The sequence below is a fragment of the Eretmochelys imbricata genome, chromosome 5, assembly GCF_965152235.1.
Source record: "Eretmochelys imbricata isolate rEreImb1 chromosome 5, rEreImb1.hap1, whole genome shotgun sequence".
In the NCBI taxonomy this organism is placed as follows: domain Eukaryota; kingdom Metazoa; phylum Chordata; order Testudines; family Cheloniidae; genus Eretmochelys; species Eretmochelys imbricata.
This window is the reverse complement of record NC_135576.1, coordinates 19,418,656-19,438,671: the sequence shown is the minus strand read 5'-3', so window position 1 is coordinate 19,438,671 and position 20,016 is coordinate 19,418,656. Positions and strand designations below refer to the sequence as shown.

The following is a 20,016-nucleotide window of genomic DNA, read 5'->3' as shown; positions in this document are numbered from 1 at the left end:
CCTTCAATGCACTGCACCCTCTCCACCATTCCAAAATATAATGAGCAGCAGGATAAGAAAGCCAAAACAGTATGAAAAGTAGCTGTTGCACAAAAGGAATAGCAACTCTTCAAACGTGAAAGGGGTTGGTTCAATTCCCTCCCCCACCCCCTGGCATATAATGAGGGGTGGGGTTCTGTTTTTGCTTTCTTAGCGGGAAAAGATGTCAAGGCCAAGAACTTGCATTTTAAATTGAGTCTAATTATAAATTAAAATTACTCAAAATTTCAAACTCTAATAAACAAAATCAAAATGAAAATCCTGACAGACCGAAACACTGCTCTTGTAAACTATTGTGCAGTGTTGCTTGTGCTGTCCAATAGGCGCTGCATTCCAGCTCAGTGGTGGCTACACATCAGTGGTGAGTTAAATGATTCTTGATGCCTATCTATATAAAAGGGTCAATTCTACATTTGCTGTGCACCAAAACTCCAACAGACATCAGGGAAGTGTAGAAGTATGTGGGGAATCTAGGCTCAGGCGAAAAGTCGCATGATCCTAATGATGATGTAAATTAAACCTTATTATTTGTATATTAATAACATTGCACATTGTTCATTGTATATTGACCAAATATGAAACTATATGTGAAGTTGAGAAAAGAAGTTTTCCATTACAAACCCCTCTTGAGTTGCTGATAACTTCCTCCAAAATATACTTTAGATTTGACATTTATGATGCTTGGTGATTTTTCCCTCTCCTTAATTTGTCATTCTCCTTGGGTGGACCAATCAGCCCATCCTTGAGATGTTCTTGAGACATCCTTTCTTCCATGGCTGGTGAATGCAGAACAGAGGAAGAGGAGACAAAAATAAGATTCCAAAAAATGTGAGAAAATACATGATGATGAAATAAGAAGTGGGTCTGAACCAAAACCCCAGACCTGAATAACCCCAAATTCTGAGCTGTTCAAATTCCAACTGAACTCAAATAATATTTTTTTAACTGGCCTTCTCTTTGTCATGGACTTAAGCAAAACCAAAATTTAAACATGAAATCTCAGAGTGTTGGAAATCTGGGTCTCAGTTTTAACTGCTTGAGCTGATCTCTAGAAAAATCTGTCAGACATGAAATCAACATAAACATTGAACTCAAATCATCTATAACAATAGCTGCACTTCTTTTTTCCTTAGCAGATGGAAAGAGTTGCCTCCTGTCTCCTTATTCTGCATACTAAAGACAAGGTGCCCTATCTCTCAGGGCAAAGGAAAATATAGTGGAGAATTAGATGACTTGCATTTATGCTTTGGAAGTTGCTTAAATTTTCTACTTAATTTGATTAATTTTTCAAAGTGCACCATGGAGAGGCAAGTGGCTTCTTTATTGATTGATTGTCAGTCCTACGCTGCTCTCTTTCTTACAGTAAAACTAAAATGCTAGCAAATGTAGCTTAAGCAATCATTTAGTTCTGTTTAGATAAGCAATATTTTTGTTTCTTGTGAGTGTTTATAGAGTATAAAACTGCAGAATCAATGTGTTTGTCAGAAAAGAGGAGCTGCATGTTGTCCGTTCTTTGTTAATAGTTAGTTTGATTGGCATACATTGTGTCAATTAATTGAAAAGAGTTTTTTTACAATTACTTCTATTAATAATAAAGATGCTTTCTATACATTATTTTAAGGACACGGCATGCATCAAAGTTATTTAACACTCTACTGAAGGTCAACTGTATTTATGAAGCTTTGATTCAATTGTCAGAACATAAAGCCACATAAGGATATATCTTTTGTTACATGTGCTCAGTGCTAGAAACAGTTGGCACATTTTAACATTTGGTCCTCTAGGTAGAAAAATTAATCAAATGTCTGACAAGATATTTTCTTGGTCTGTATTTCAAGCTCCCCCCACCCTTCCCCGTTTTTTACAGCACATATTACTAACGGGTACTTTTAGTTTTTAAATTATGGACATCAGTACTCCATGCAGTAAAAGACTTGAGCGATTAATGCTACCCTTATGCCTCTTTTGAGTAGTTTTAGCCATGGGGCTTGGCACTGCCACCATTGTCTTTGTGCCAAAAAGTATCCGCAGCGGCTGCCGCATTCTAGTACTAGAGGGTTGTCTCGAAAATTCCGCAGTGAACGCGTCGGGTTTCGACATCACTGTAGACTCTCTCTTAAACCTTTCTTTCTTTCTTTCTTTCTTTTTTTTTTTTGTAAATAATCTTTAGCTTTGACAAACCTTAGTTAGAAAACACATACTGTTGTGTTAGGGTGACGAAAAATGAGACGCAGCGTACAGTAAATGGAGAAATTCAGGAGAAGCTTTTGTATTTGTGAGCACAAATAGTTACTTTAAGAGCCTCCTCTAGCATATTATCAGCACTCTTGCAAATTTTATTATCGGAAGCAAATGTGCCAGTGAATTTTAAGCAGAAAATCAACATCAAGACTGTAGCTAATTTTAAATGGACAATTTATACAAAAGAAATTTTGCCTACAAAATGAAGTGTCATTACAAAAAAATGTTAATTTCATAATTACAATTGATTGTGAAAGTGTGTGTGTATGTGTGTGTATATATATATATATATATATATATATATAAATTTTTTTAAATGGTTTCTTGATATTCTCAAAAATTGTGGTTTTGTTCTTAATAGAGAAGCAGATTTCTAGCTGTATTTTGGAACAAAAAAAAAAAGATGTAATAAAGTTAAGGGCTTACACTGTCAGAATGAAATGTTTTCACTCATGATCTCCAAAGCTATCTTTTTGGTGGTAAAAGTGGATGCTACAGATGAAATCTTTACAAGGAGCATAATCCTTTAAAAAAAAAAATTCAATCTCCTGCTGGCTGCTGTGCTGCTTTGGTACCTCACAGACTTCGACAGAGTCCTGGACGAGTGCCCATTGATGTCATGGAAACACTCAAATTACTGAGAATGATTCATGTCTATGCTGTTCTCTTATCCTCCCCCACACAAATAGAAGTAGATTTTTAACCCTGACAACTTGTAATTTGCAGTGGGTTTATTTTTATATCTGGATAAATATTTTTTAACAACTGAAATTAAGATGAGGCAGCTTGTATCTGATATGATAGTAAAGAAGACGACTGATACCCATGCAACAAATGAGAATTGCTTTCAGAGTTTCTTGTGTTGTGGCTTGTACTTAGCTTACACACACAGACACACCACCACCACCATCCCTTTTCAATCCTTAGCATTTTTTGTTTGTACTGACTTTCTGACTTTAAAACAAGTAGCCTTATTGGGGTGATGTGAAGTAACATACATAACTCCAAACACATACCAGCAAGATGTTTTGTTTTTAGATCTCGACACTAGCCCCAGGATTCAAGATTAGAATTTGATTGTCATTTCAATATTGTGGTTTTTTTTTTGTTTTTTTTTCTGTTGAGGCTTCCTCCGCGCTGAATCTGTGGGGGTAACAAAATAGATGTTTCATCCCTTTTTTATTACCACACAGAAGTCCTGTTGGAAGTTACTAAATATATACAAACAAGTTCTGCAGATTGTTGGTTAATTTTTGTGAAGTAATGAGTTTATTTAAAAAACAACCCACAAAAATTCTTAAATTGTTATACAAAAAGTTTTTATGCTTTTGTTTTTCACTCCAGGGACTAAGAAAGAATATGGTGTGATTACTTTATCCCAAACCTCTCTTACAGGCCAGACCTCATTAATAATATTTCTCAAAGGAGATCAAGAGATATAGTAGCTTTATATATTAAAATAAAAACAGCTGACAAAATGGGATAAAGTATGTTTAGGATAATTTTAAGAACCATTAAAACTTACTGCATGCTTCTTGTGTAATAATCTGACACAACAAAGGTATTATCTCTATAAAAATCAGACCATACTTGAAAAACTGCTATATTATGTCTTGTTCAATTGACTGAAAATTAGATTTAGTCATATTTTAGACTGCCATTCAACACTTGTCTTCAAGAAACACAATTTTGTCTTCTTAGTCCACTTGCTCTTTTTTTTCCAACACAAAATGCCAACAAAACAACAAGCTTTGCTTGGTCCATGGATATGTTTGTTATTACTACAGCGTGACGTTTCCAAATAAAGTAGCATTTTTGTCAAGAAAATGTTTTGTAATGAATGTGTCCTTGGTAGCGATGTTGAATAAATGATTCACTTTGAATTGGTAATGTAGTGCGTATATCCAGTTATTACAATTTATTATAGATTTGATTGGGAAACAATCTGAACCTTAGATCTGCGTTCCCAGGTGTTGTTGGCATTGATAAGTCGCGTGTGTAACATCTGGCCCTTAGAAGCAAGTATTGTATGTGGCATTTTATATGTTCCTAACTGTAATAAGAGCTTCAGAATTATCAACAGTGCCCTTAGTGATATTTGATTTGTTCTTGTACGTTTTGTCTGACAGTCATCCTACCATCCCCTTGTCATTATCCTCACCAACTCACAGGCCCTTTTTGCCAGTATGTTTTGTACCAACCTTCCTGATTGTTCTTTGTTCCCCTTGCACATGGTTTAGTGCCATCCAGCTACGACTTAGCGTTCTGCAGCAACTGTCTCTTTCCTGACTGATTTTGTTCAAGACCAGTCTTTCAATTTATAAAGGATCTTTATTTTACTTTTAAATATGGCATACCTGTAGCCAGTGCTATAGCTCGGCTATTGGATCTGTGTTTTAAAGGCCCACTGGAAAAAAATTAGGTACTTAGGGTTGGCATAAAGGCTTGGCAGTCACTGGGCCTCTGTTCAAGTCCCAGCACTGCTGGTACAGTCAGAACTTTGGTGGAGAATGGCAAATTTCCAACCAAATTTCTCTTTCCCAGGTGTAAATTCCATCATCACGTTGATCATGAGGGAATTTACTCTTGGGAAAGAGAGTAAAAAAAAAAAGCAGAATCCTGAACAGTTTTTTTGTTAAGTTCGCCATCTGGAGAGCCTATGATTGATTAGCTCTGCCCTCACCAGTGAGTGTCAGTCTAATCAATGGGAATTACTATGCAGGGGTCACACTATAGGTAGCCTGCCTGCTGTGTAAATAAATAAAAAAAAAAAAAAACAATTGTTCAGCTTGTGAGAGAGAGATGGGGAACAAAAAAAGGGTGTACCATAGATGAGGGGGTGAGAAGTCTATTTGTTTCTATAGAGAAATGGTAGAATCCCGTTAAGTTACAGTTTTAGGAAGTGTGTAGAACAGTATGGCTAAGAATAGGAGGCGTATTTCCATGTTATCATGCCCAGAATAAAGTGTTAATCCCTTTCTGTTGCCTACGTACAGTATGTGGTCAGAAGTGCCTGTTTTACTTATGTAAACACCGATATGGATATGTAGGTTAATTTCATATGAAATATGGAGAGAAGATATATACATTTCATAACATTTACACACCTATTCATTTTTTATTGACAGGTAAAACTGAAAGGGGGTCATATTCATCATATGGAAGAGACTCAAATTTACAGGGTTGCCACCAGGTAAGTGATAATCTATTCAGTGGAAAGGTAGTGATAAATAGCCTGATAAATTAGCTTTGTTTTGTAAGGTTGATTATCTGTTTTAGAGCTTGTCTTCATGATACACAAAACTGTTTGCAAACAGGTATTTCTCAAAATTAATCTTTATCTGCAAATGTGTGTAATACAACTTCTGTCTGAGCTGTTTTAGTGGAGATACAGTTACTGGTTTCTACTAGTATTTAAGTCAGCCTACTGGTATCTCTTAGGCCATTATCAACTATTGATTACTGTCCTTTGAAACAATGTTGTACGGTTTCAGCATAACAGTTCCTTCCTAATGGCACAATTTAAGACATTATAAAAGTGGAAACACACCGCAGAGCATGTGTCAAACCCTGGTTTTGGATGGCTATTGCAATAAATTATAGTTTTCACAGAGTCTGCATGATGTTGTGTGAAAACAGGGTTGTACTGAGGGATAAAAATGTCTGTGAAAATATGATTTGTTGTCCCTTTTTGTTTCTGAATTGTTTTTGGCTGGAAGTCAAGGCCAGCAGGCTAACAGCAAAGCCGTCTCAAGGGAAGCATGCGTGAGCTAGAAAAATAAGAGTAGTTTAATTAAATAATAAAATGCCAGTGTAATACAAAGGTATAGCATGTGTGTGTTTGTGCTTCTGTGCACTCTACATTTGCATACTTTTAACTCTCCAGAGAGAGTCTGAGTCTAAAAATACTATCAATAGCCAAAAGTCTAAGCTTTGTTTCAAGACAATTGATTTTTTAAAAAGATGCTTTCTTTTTAATTTCAGTAGCAGTATTAATCACATGTTTAAATTCATTTTGTTTTCCGAACAGTGCTAAGCTTCCTTTCCCCTTTATAAGTGCACTTGTTTCTTACTTTGGAAAAGTACTGAAAGAAGTTAATAACCCTTTTTAAAATTCAAAGCTTTATACTTTTTAATTCTGCCACACACACACAAAGTGTATTATTTTCCTAATGGAAAGGGGAGTACTTGCTCCCTTCATTCCCTTCATATGGTCATGTTCTTTAATAATTCTTTAATAATACAGGTTTCAGAGTAGCAGCCGGGTTAGTCTGTGTCCGCAAAAAGAAAAGGAGTACTTGTGGCACCTTAGAGACTAACAGATTTATTTGAGCATAAGCTTTCGTGAGCTACAGCTCACTTCATCGGATGCATGCAGTGGAAAATACAGTGAGGAGATTTTATATACAGCTCACTTCATCGGATGCATGCAGTGGAAAATACAGTGAGGAGATTTTATATACACAGAGAACATGAAACAATGGATGTTACCATACACACTGTAACGAGAGTGATCAGGTAAGGTGAGCTATTACCAGCAGGAGAGAAGAAGGGCAGGGGGGACACCTTTTGTAGTGATAATCAAGGTGGGCCATTTCCAGCAGTTGACAAGAACGTCTGAGGAACAGTGGGGGGTGGGGAAAATAAACATAGGGAAATAGTTTTACTTTGTGTAATGACACATCCACTCCCAGTCCTTATTCAAGCCTAATTTAATGGTGTCCCGTTTGCAAATTAATTCCAATTCAGCAGTCTCTTGTTGGAGTCTGTTTCTGAAATTTTTTTGTTGAAGAATTGCGACTTTTAGGTCTGTGATCGAGTGACTAGAGAGATTGAAGTGTTCTCCGACTGGTTTTTGAATGCTATAATTCTTGACGTCTGATTTGTGTCCATTTATTCTTGTCCAGTTTGACCAATGTACATGGCAGAGGGGCATTGCTGGCACATGATGGCATATATCACATTGGTAGATATGCAGGTGAACGAGCCTCTGATAGTGTGGCTGATGTGATTAGGCCCTATGATGGTGTCCCCTGAATAGTGGACACAGTTGGCAATGGACTTTGTTGCAAGGATAGGTTTGTTGTGTGGTGTGTGGTTGCTGGTGAGTATTTGCTTTAGGTTGGGGGGCTGTCTGTAAGCAAGGACTGGCCTGTCTCCCAAGATGTGTGATGGGTCGTCCTTCAGGATAGGTTGTAGATCCTTGATGATGCGCTGGAGAGGTTTTAGTTGGGGGCTAAAGGTGATGGCTAGTGGCATTCTGTTATTTTCTTTGTTGGGCCTGTCCTGTAGTAGGTAACTTCTGGGTACTCTTCTGGCTCTGTCAATCTGTTTCTTCACTTCAGCAGGTGGGTATTGTAGTTGTAAGAACGCTTGATAGAGATCTTGTAGGTGTTTGTCTCTGTCTGAGGGGTTGGAGCAAATGCGGTTGTATAGTAGAGCTTGGCTGTAGACAATGGATTGTGTGGTGTGGTCTGGATGAAAGCTGGAGGCATGTAGGTAACTATAGTGGTCAGTAGATTTCCGGTATAAGGTGGTGTTTATGTGACCATCGCTTATTAGCACTGTAGTGTCCAGGAAGTGGATCTCTTGTGCGGACTGGTTCAGGCTGAGGTTGATGGTGGGATGGAAATTGTTGAAGTCATGGTGGAATTCCTCAAGGGCTTCTTTTCCATGGGCCCAGGTAATGAAGATATCATCAATGTAGCGCAAATAGAGTAGGGCACTAGGGGACAAGAGCTGAGGAAGCATTGTTCTAAATCAGCCATAAAAATGTTGGCATACTGTGGGGCCATGTGGGTACCCATAGCAGTGCCGCTGATTTGAAGGTATACATTATCCCCAAATGTGAAATAGTTATGGGTGAAGACAAAGTCCAGCCACCACGTTTGCTGTGACATTATCTGGGATACTGTTCCTGACGGCTTGTAGTCCATCTTTGTGTGGAGTGTTGGTGTAGAGGGCTTCTACATCCATAGTGGCCAGGATGGTGTTTTCTGGAAGATCACCAATGGATTGTAGTTTCCTCAGGAAGTCAGTGGTGTCTCGAAGAAACTTAGGAGTGCTGGTAGTATAGGGCCTGAGGAGGGAGTCTACATAGCCAGACAACCCTGCTGTCAGGGTGCCAATGCCTGAGATGATGGGGCTTCCAGGATTTCCAGGTTTATGGATCTTGAGTAGCAGATAGAATACCCCAGGTTGGGGTTCCAGGGGTGTGTCTGTGCGGATTTGTTCTTGTGCTTTTTCAGGGAGTTTCTTGAGCAGATGGTGGTGTTTCTTTTGGTAACCCTCAGTGGGATCAGAGGGTAATGGCTTGTAGAATGTGGTGTTGGAGAGCTGCCTAGCAGCCTCTTGTTCATATTCCGACCTATTCATGATGACAACAGGACCTCCTTTGTCAGCCTTTTTGATTATGATGTCAGAGTTGTTTCTGAGGCTGTGGATGGCATTGTGTTCTGAACGGCTGAAATTGTGGGGCAAGTGATGCTGCTTTTCCACAGTTTCAGCCCATGCAGGTTGGCGGAAGCACTCTATGTAGAAGTCCAGTCTGCTGTTTCGACCTTCAGGAGGAGTACACCTAGAATCCTTCTTTTTGTAGTGTTGGTAGGAAGGTCTCTGTGGATTAGTATGCTGTTCAGAGGTGTGTTTTTTTCCCCCGCTTACTGTTCCTTACACGTTCTTGTCAACTGCTGGAAATGGCCCACCTTGTTTATCACTACAAAAGGTTTTTGTTGTTTTTTTTTTCCCTCTTCTTCTTCTCTCCTGCTGGTAATAGCTCACCTTACCTGATCACTCTCATTACAGTGCGTATGGTAACACCCATTGTTTCATGTTCTCTATGTATATAAAATCTCCCCACTGTATTTTCCACTGCATGCATCCGATGAAGTGAGCTGTAGCTCATGAAAGCTTGTGCTCAAATAAATTTGTTAGTCTCTAAGGTGCCACAAGTACTCCTTTTCTTTTTAATAATACAGGGAAACAATATATTTTAAATTAAAGAAAAACATGTTTAATTTAGCATAGAAAAAGGTAAACAGCCCCAGTAATTAAATAGAATTTTACCTTCAGAGTGCACACAGGTATCTACTATATCTTGAAAAGCTGTCATTCTGCTCCCTTCCCTACATCTGTTAGCAATTTCAAGTTTTGACTCTCCAGCATACTCAGATATGCCATCAGCTCTATCTAGTTCTGCAGCTAAAGATTTGTTGAGATGAGACCAACTGTGGTTGGGTCAGGGACTGAGTACTGCACATGTTATAGAGAGCAGTTCATCCCAGTTTATTTGGAAAGAATTCCACAGGAAAGAAATTTGCAGCCATTCCAGTGCAACGGAAATATCATTGGAATGTGAGTGCAAATGTTCAGTGCAGATAACTTGGGCAACGAGCCTCTCAGTGCTATGTCTAGTGTAAAGCTTTCAATTCCTGTAGAAGGTCTGTTCCGAGGTATCTTGTTTCGGAGGGCTAAGGCAGAGGTCATTAGAATTTTGGGGAGAAGGAGACTGACAACATGCTTCCCTTTTGTAGATGGTGATTGAACAGGCTATTTTCAGTGGGGGGCCCCCTTTGTTGGCCAATGAGACAATAGTCTTGCTTGTCCCTGCTTCTTTTCTGACTGATAGGAATTGGCATGATTCCTTACAGCTATCAAGATTTCCTCTGCTGAGTAAGACACCTCTTCAGCTGTGAAATCATCATTCGTATTGGTTGAGTTTTTCGATGCTTTATGTACAAAATAGTATATACTGGGCTTAATTGGAAAGGGATAATTGGGGAATACTTTTTTCCTTGTTTAAAGCAAAACTATCACATTTTAAATACTACACGGAGCAGACAGAAAGACTAGGGATTCCTCCTAGTACGTGTTTACCAATCCAGCCATGAACATATATGCATATTTATACACTTACCTGAAAATACCTATTTGATTATGGACACTACTATAGACTTTAAAAATCTGAGCCATAATGTATTTGAAATAAATTACAGAATTATTGAAGTTATCACAATAAGTAGATAAATGCAGAAAATTTTAGGGTAAAACTTGTAATTCCATCCTTATTTCAATTGAAACAACTACACTAGTTCTATATTCGTTTTAGGATCCAGGTCAGTATAGTCCTTCTTCTTTTAAAATCACTTCATGCTTAGACCTGGTCTGTTTCTATTACCAGCCCACATTCCTGCACTCATTTACCACTGATCTGATCACATGCTTTCTCTGTCCATATTGTCTTATTACTCTTGGTGCAAGAGTCTTCTTCTTCGCAGCCCTAGCCACCTAGAATTACCTTCCTGTTTCTTTCCTTCTCACTAACTCTGTCTATCATTTCTACTCTCATCTGAAAACATACCTTTTTTCCTTTCATTATATTTTTAAATTTCTCTTTCACTCTGTTATTATTGAGCTCTATCTCACAGTACATATAGTAATGTGAGAAATATTTAAGGGATCTAGAAAGACACAATACCAAAAAAAGTTTTGCTATGTCTTAGTCTTCCTTGATACCCTGTATGAAGAGTTGTGCTGCAATCCCTATATTCACTGAAGTGATTTAAGGATGACTGATGAGCATAGATCTGTATATTCTTGAATCTGGAGCCAAGAGGGCCAACCTCAGAAACTTTGCCAGAAGCGGGTGCATATATTATTACTTACACTATGTCCTGCCTAGGGGGCCCAGCTGAGATGCTCCATTGTGCCAGATATAGTACAAACACACAGTAAGAGCCCGTCCCTGCCCTGAAAAGTTTACAGTGTAAATAGACAAAGAGTGGGGGAAAGGATGTATTATTAGCTCTATTTGATAGATGAGGAGTTGAGGCACAGAGGTATTAAGCAGTTTGTCCAAGGTTACATAGGAAGGTTGTTACTCATAGACAAAATAGACCTGCCACTGATTATTAGTTTCCCTCTTAGCTGAGAGAGAGACAGACCATTAGATTTAGGCTTCCAGATAATAGTTCTATCAGGAACCACTAAAGTATCAATAGTTGAGGACTAGGAGCAATCCAGAAACCTACTGGAAGCTTTCGTGGATGTGTTTTTGTCCTTATTGGGAAGGTGTCACTTACTGTCCCATCACATCTAAGGTAAAACCTGAATACCAGAGACAGTTTGGGAGTAATAGCACAGACAATATAGCACATGTTAAAGCTTGGGTTTATCAGCAAATCCTGAGTGACTGGTATAGTCACATGCCCCTTCTTGCAAAAGGTGAAAGGAGTGTGCAGAAGTGTGTTGACTTCGGAAAGGTAAATTGCTGCCTATTGATATGATCCATATCTAGTGCTTTGTATAGGCGAGTTCCTGGACCAAGTAGGATAGCAACATTGGACTTGCTATCATATTAATTTTGTCTTAAAGAAAACTTTCTCCACCTAAACAGCAGCAGCAAAGGCCTGGACTCTCCATTCCTTCACCCAATTGACATTAGCGAGATGTAAACTCTACCACACCGTACCCTACTTATCTCAAGGTGATTTTAACTTCAAAGACTGGGACCGACTCTTGCTGCCATTGAAGACAAAGCAAAACTTCCATTGACTACATGGGAACAGGAACAGCAAGCCCCTTGTGGGACTCGCTCATTTCCATTAAAGATGAAAAATCTACAAAACAAGCATGATTGCGACTAAGACACCTTTCACATATTAGGTGGAATCCCAGCTCCACTGAAACTCCCATTGCCTTCAATGGGACCAGGAATTCACCCATTGTCTTAATGCTGCCCTGCTTACCATTTTCCACCAAATGGGGATTTTTAGTGTGTTGGTATATGGAGAGGGTATAGAATGTATTTGTCTAACAGTGATGCTGATTACTATTTGGATGGCTAATGTTTTACACAAAATAGAACAATACGCCTGGTTCCTGAGCCAAAGAGTTTAGTCTAAATCAGCATGTTGTAATCTCAGTTTAAGCAGCTGCAAGTATAAAAGAGTTATATGAAATGATTGTGACATAGAATCAAATCTTAAAAATAGTTTGTTTTATCAACAGCTCTAATAAGGGGGCTTCCCTTCATAGTGATGAATGTCTCCAGAGGAAACAGAAGCATGTTCTAGTGGGTCTATGAATCAGGATATCTGGGTTCTGTTTATAACTGCCACTAATTTACTGTGTGACCATAGATGAATCATTTAATCATTTTGTGCTTCAGCTTCCCATCTGTGAGATGAGGATGGGGTGTTTTCTTAATTCAACAATATTTACAAAACACTGAGATCCTTGGATGGAAGGTGCTGTGGATGTGCAAAATATTATCATTAGACTCATAGTATTGTATGCTGTGTACAGTAGTATGGATCCATTAATCAGCTGATAGTTGATGTGACTGACAATTACATTACGTCAGTGGTGATTTGTGAATAGTCTGGAGCCACTGAGATGTGATAAGCAAAAGTTAATAAAAAATCATGAATGAAGAAAGAGCATTAAAGCACTAACGTAAAAACAGCCTGTTTTTTTCAGAATTACCCCTTAAATTTCTGAAGTAGCATATGGATTGTAGCAGCATGACTCCTACAGGCATTAATGGAAGTCACAGTGCTTTGAAAATTTAGGTCTGTCTTTTAGCAGATGCACAGTAGCCAATAGTCAGTTTTTAACACTTTTAATTAAAAATAAAACAATCCAAAGGTGACTAGTTGTTATTATTAGCACATTGGGGAAAAAAGGTGGCTAAATTCTGGCCTTGAATGTGCTGCTCCCTTTGATGTTTACAAAATGTTCATTGAAGCCATTTGGAGACTCACCCACCTCTGAAGACTGAAACTGGTTCTGGTAAAAGATTTTATAGTTCGAATAGAAGGTAAAATGCCAAATTAGCCTATTTTACTTTTTTATTCTCCTCTAACTTAAAAAGTTTCAAAACTAATTATAAGTAAATTGCATCCAAAATGAGAACATACCCACCAAGCTCCAGCCTGTTGCAAGATTTTGTGGCAGAGAAAAAGGTTTATAAATGGTAAGTCTGACCGGGCGTGAAAGGTGAACAGAAATGACCTTTCCTTCAGTGTCAGTACAAATGAACATTATTAGAAGCGTTTCATCATAAAAACAGCTGCTTCCTTTTTACTGTTTTTGTGGGTACCAAAGGACAGGCCTACAGCACCTAAACTTTCTGCTTTGCTGACACATTCCAGCTTTCACTGAGATGATTACATTAGTAGCACTTGAAATCAGCACCAGAATACTGATCAAAAAGCGGTAAACTTAGAAGTCCTGAAAAGTGAGATGCATGCAGCCTTTTTTAGCGCCCTCCCCCCGGCCCTTGTCCCTCTGCACAGACTCTGTCTTTCTCCACACATACAATTTTTCTTTCATCTGTCAGTACAGATCCCCGCACTTGGGATTTGCCTGCACAATCCACACAGGTCTAGAACCTTCCAGAAAGCTCTGACTGTTGGTGGGGCAATTCTCCTGTGCGTGAAGCCATGGATTGCTCCCTGTGAGGCTTTTTGCATGGGCATGTGCCCTCCCTCCCCTCTTGCCCCCCAATTTTTTCCAGCTGCCAAAGCAGCAAGTCAGAACTTGCTCTCCACTTTACTGAATAGCTCATAAATGCTAATGAATAGCTAGAGTGGACTTTCAAGTGGTCCAAGACGGGAGGAAGGAGAGGAAACTATGTACGCTTGAAAGTCCACTCTTTTGCTGCCTGTTGTATCTCACTGACAGGAGGTGAAGGTGGGGCAGAGAGTGAGTGCAGGCAATGATAGAAGGGAGAGGTTGGGTGGTAATGGATGATGGGTAGGGAACCCTGTGCAAAGCAGAACAGAGAGTAGAAACTGAAAAGGGGCAGAATAGGTGGACTCTAAAATCAGGCAGTCAGATTGAGGGGAGGCTGATGTGGAAGCAGGAGCAGTGCAGGAGGTTCACTCACCTTCCACCACCCCCAGCCTTTTGCAGGTTCATTTTTCCCCTCAGGCTGTCTCCAACGTCCCAGGTCTGCCTCACTTTCCCAACTCCTCCTGCTGTCATGCTGGTTGCCTCAGCTGGCCCTACTTTCGTCATCTCCCTCCACTCCCGGCACTTTGCTTTTGAGGGATGCAAAAGATAAGGGGACAGATGCAGAGGAGGAAATAGTGACTTCTCACATTGATGAGACATACCACATTGGGAACTGCATAAAACTTCTGCTACCTGAATCTCTGCTACATGAACACGGTACCCCAAAAGTCCTGTGCCAACTTCTCCAGATCTTATTTTCTCGCTACCACAAGACTGTATCTTCATCCCCCCAGTCCATCTTGGAGGCTGGGTACCTAGCATATATGATATTTCCCTACTGATTGCATAGTCTGGGAGCTGGACAGCAGGAAGCATTTTTTGAATTTCCTCATGCTACCTGCACAGAGGATCTGATCCTCACTGATAAGGCTTCTGCAACTGGAGCAGACTTGTGTGGAGGCGCATGAAGGAACTGCTCTCCTCCCTTGTGAAGATAACTGTGTGTGGGAAGGGAAAAACATTTTTTTTCCTCCACAATGGCCTCATAAATACATCCATTTATGGCTCTCTTTTACCCCTTAGGTCATTTCCTGTGCAACAGGGTTCTATGACAGTGTGTTGCATCCCTCCTAGTATTTTACAAATAGACCCAAACACAGCCTTTTTAAAAAAAATAAAAATTGTTGCTTCCTCAGCATAACAGGGCAAATGTATGGAATGTGCTTTTAAAAGTAGCAAAAATATAGCTAGCACCTCTTTAAAATAAATATTTTAGAAGTGAAATGAAATATTTGTGGGAAATTTCTGTGGTAAACACATACAGAGTAACTCAGCCCAGCAGTTTGACCCCCTATGCCTTTGTATGCAATAAGTGTGTAAATTCTTGCATAATAAGCAGTGTTCTCATGCTGACAAGGAAATGGGTAGCAATACTATTCACCTAGTTTCTTCAAGTGTAAGTATTGAGACTTCTCTTTTCCACTGTGACTTATTTAATTGTTTCAACATTTCTAATAATTTGTAAAGGAGCCCATTAAACATAGGAGGAGGAAGGTCTTAGGGGAATTTTTTATGTGATGCCTACTTTTAAGAGTGTTTTCTTCGTCTGCCCTCCAGTGTGAGATTTAGACAGATGTATATTGTAAAAGCAGATTTCTGTTTTAAGTCACTAAAGAATTACTCTGTCTGTTATTAGAACGTTATCTCTGATACCATTGCACAGGGGCTTTATGCATCCAACAGACCCCACAAATGTGTGCCTGAATCTTGTCCATGCATTCAAATGCCTTTTCTTTCCCCTGAATTGGTCAGGAGTGTGTTTTCAGCATCTTGTGAGTTGCTATTGTTTTGTTCTGGTTTGGTTTGGTTTGGTTTTGATGGACTGAACTCCTGTTCATATTAAACAATAAAGTAATAGAAATGACAACACTTCATCAGTGAATGTGGCAACAAACACTGTGTGTGTCTATATGTGAACAGAGCTATCTGCTTCTAATTTGTATTTTCTTCATGAACATCAGGGCACAGAATCTTTCTTTTATTGGTATTGTATACAATAAGTTATTAAATTTCATCTCTGTAATACACCTGCAGTAAAATAACAAAACATTACTGCACTTAAGGAACATGTGTGTGTGTTACAATGTTCCACCCCTCTACAAACAGCTGCTTACAGATTTCAAGATCCATTGTATAAATTCCCTAGAGCCCACCTCTAATAATCGAGACACATCTGCCATTGCAGTATTATAGGCATATGTAGTTTTATTGAAACTATACCTGTATATAAAAAATTAAATAACTCCTACCTCAATTAAATTGGCAAGCTACCTTTTGTGAAGATCAAATTACAGATCTCTTGAGATATAGTGAGGTTCATTTCATTCTTCTATTACAAATCGCTAAGTATGTTTTTTTGATTGGTCAAATAACTAGATTTCTTTACACTTTGATGGCAAGAGTCTTTTATTATAATTTTTTCTTTGTTTTCTTCCCATATAAAAACGTTCAACTGCTATATTCAGATGACAGAAAAGATTTCTAACAAAACAAAGGAATTCAAGGTTAAGGCTTAAACAATATCTGCTCTTAACCCACATTTTTGTGTCCAGACAACAAAAGTGTAAATTCCCTCAAAGAATACTGAAGGATTTTTTTGTGACTCTACAAACACGCCAGTTTGTTGACTAGGTAGTGTGTTTATGCAGGATACACTAGTGTCTGACTCTGTATGAAATCAGTTATAAAAACTAAAGTTGTATTGGATTTTAAAGGCATAATTCTGTTAAAGAGACAACTGAATCCAGTAATTGCCATTGTGTCCAATGTTCCTACTAAACTGTCACAACTTCACTTACTACTTACACATACACATATAGCACCACAAAACATTCGTGACTTCCTCAGTATAACAGGGTAGGTGTATGGAATGTGCTTACAGAAACAGCAAAAATATTGCTAGCAACTTTCTAAAATATATATTCTGGAAGTGAAGTGAAATATTTGTGGGAAATTTCTGTGGTAAACGCATGTAGAGTAACTCAGTCAAGTAGTCTGACACCCCCCTCCCCACCCCATGCCTTTTGTTCTAAAGACATGTGCCTGTCTCAAGGACTTTAAATTTATATACAGTGGGTGAAATCCCTGCCCCATTGATGTAAATGGCAAAACTTTCATTAACTTGAGTGGAGCAAGGATTTCAGCCAGTAACTTTTGCAAAAAAGTTTATAGTTCAGGTGAGTTCTTCTTCACTCAGTGCACAGTCAGCCTGTGGAATTCCTTGCCTGAGGAGGTTGTGAAGTCTAGGACTATAACAGGGTTTAAAAGAACTGGATAAATTCATGGAGGGTAAGTCCATTAATGACTATTAGCCAGAATGGGTAAGGAATGGTGTCCCTAGCCTCTGTTTGTCAGAGGGTGGAGAAGGATGGCAGGAGAGAGATCACTTGATCATTACCTGTTAGGTTCACTCCTTCTGGAACACATGGCACTGGCCGCTGTCAGTAGACAGGGTACTGGGCTGGATGGACCTTTGGTCTGACCCAGTATGGCCATTCTTATGTTCTCAGAATTGCCACCTGTCACAGTTTTTGCTGAATTGTCTCACTTTGGAAGGCAGAAGTGTTACTCCAGGTCCTGAAATCAGTTCCAGTGCCCATGAAACACCCTGTGATCATGGTTATATTGTGGTTTGACCTATGTTGTAACACTAATTTAATAACCTAAGTAAAAGTTTTCTTGTCAGACAAACTTATAAAAGTGATAAACTTAAGTTCAGGTGTCTGTGTGGCTTATTTAGTAGGTGTTCTCCTGAATCTTAACTAGAAAGGCAAAAGTTCATAGTCTGCTCCATAACTGGAGAAATGCAGAAATGTAACACTGAAGTTCAGTTATAAAGGGAAGTGCTTTACTTTTTGAAGTGCAGTCCTTTGGATCAGATGTTAAACCAAGTGCTATCTTGGTAAAGCTTTAAATTCCCAAAGCACTGTCCAAAAACTGATATCCTGGACACCAAATAATACGGCTGCTTATAATGTCCAGCAGTAGGTGTGTACCATGGTTGAATGCCAGTGGCTACTCCATTTGCTGCTGCAGTCATTGTATATGATATTATACCCTTGGGGGGGAGGGATAGCTCAGTGGTTTGAGCATTGGCCTGCTAAACCCAGGGTTGTGAGTTCAATCCTTGAGGGGGCCATTTAGGGATTTGGGGCAAAAATTGGGGATTGGTCCTGCTTTGAGCAGGGGGTTGGACTAGATGACCTCCTGAGGTCCCTTCCAATCCTGATATTCTATGATTCTATGATTCTATATTATATTATATTGTATATTGATCTGATGCTTTGAGATACCTTGAATGTGAGAGATGCTAAAAAAAGAAGCTATATTGGTGCCTGCAGTCATACCACGTTATATTGAGATCTTGTCGTAGCTCCTAAGCTCAGCAGGGTCATGAAAAGCCACAGTACTATAAGAAAAAAGAAAAGGAGTACTTGTGGCACCTTAGAGACTAACCAATTTATTTGAGCATAAGCTTTCGTGAGCTACAGCTCACTTCATCGGATGCATTCAGAATGCATCCGATGAAGTGAGCTGTAGCTCACGAAAGCTCATGCTCAAATAAATTGGTTAGTCTCTAAGGTGCCACAAGTACTCCTTTAATAAGCCAGAGATCTTTGTTCCCTCTAAATGAGCCAACTGACTACTCCCTAGATACATCAAGATACCCAGTTCAGATTAATTGTAACAAAGTTAGATTTAATTGGCACTATTACTGAAATATTGCTCTTGAACAATAAGGCAATTTTAAAAATAATGTTTACTGCTGAAAGCGTCAGTTTTCCTCCAATTTCCACCAACTCCCTAGTGTCATCTTTTTGGTATTTGGCACATACTGGCACATTGCCCGTTTCCAACAGACCATTTCAGATAGGTTCTCTCCCGCATAGAAGTTATACTGTTGTGCCACCATCTACGGGTATGTCTTCACTGCCAACATTAAAGCGCTGCCCCGGCATTTAACGTGGCTGTGTTGTCATGGCACCAGTGCTGGGATAGAGCTCTCCCAGCGCTGTAAAAAAACCACCCCCACGAGGGGAGTAGTTACCAGCGCTGGGAGTGCGGCTACCAGCGCTGGTGCACTGTCTACACTGCCACTTTACAGCGCTGAAACTTGCATTACTCAGGGGGGTGTTTTTTCACACCCCTGAGCGAGAAAGTTTCAGCGCTGTAAAGTGGCAGTTTACACAGGGCCTAAGTCTAACGTGAATTACCTGCTCTTTTGCAGAGAGGATGAATATGAATAGCAGCTTTAGTCAGTCTTAATTACCATGTAAATGAGATGTAGGACCTTCACATTCAGCACAGTTTAAGATGGGGAAATAAGTTTTTTTTAAAAAGCACAGGGCACAGGCAGAGAACACTAACTATTAAAGTAATCAATATTTTTACCACAGATAAAATTTAGGCTGCATACTGGCTGTCATAGCTATTAAATTCTTTCTACAGTACATTGAATGCCTGTTGCTTTAATTGGGAAAGATATTTTACTTCACTTCTCACTCTAAAAGCTGTTGTGAAATGTGTTTTGCACTATTGGAATAGTTACCAGTCTCTCAGTGGTGCTTGCATTTTAATGGTGAAGTTTAAAGTGATCCCTTTACATACATATGGTCAGAGTTTCAAAACCTGGCCTCCCTCTTTTTGCCCATAATTTTCACATACAATAATTGCATCTTCAATTATTTGCAAGCATAATTTATGTAATCTTAGTACCTGATTGCACCCACAAATCAGATGATTGAACATGCAAATGACATAAATTGAGAAAACAAATAATTGTGAGTGCAGAATTGCTTATGGGATTTTTTCACTTGCAAAACTGCCTGATCCAAATGGATGGACCAGATAAGACTGTGCTGAAAATTAGGCCCCTGGTCTGTGAGCTTTTCACAGAACTTTGATGCTTCCAAAATGTTAAATAATAACTAGTTCTTCCAATGAATAAACACTATTGCTTCATATATAGCAATTAAGGTATCTCAGATTATTTCATCAAACAATGTGCAGTGATTGTGTAGATAAATGGGGAAGCTATTTGTGAACTCAAGAGCACTTGGAGTCCGTATTCAAATAGAGGGAAAGTAGGCCTTGACCCTGTAGTTATCCTCTTTTCATAAAAAGAGCTTTAGGCTTTTTAACTTCCTCTAGTACAAAGGATGTGGAGAAAGATGGTGGTTTGACATCTTATCTAAAGGACTGTTGTTCTAACAGCGCACC

General features: G+C 39.1%; 1 protein-coding gene across 2 annotated transcripts in view; it reads left to right on the top strand.

Moving 5' to 3' along the window:
* The window catches only part of TCF4 (transcription factor 4), a 316,697-nt gene that overhangs the window by 157,103 nt on the left and 139,578 nt on the right, over positions 1 to 20,016 (top strand). For both annotated transcript variants that reach the window (XM_077816689.1, XM_077816688.1), the window contains exon 5: positions 5,409 to 5,473. In XM_077816689.1, coding sequence (XP_077672815.1) covers positions 5,409 to 5,473 — 65 coding nt within the window. The remainder of the gene's footprint in view (positions 1 to 5,408; positions 5,474 to 20,016) is intronic.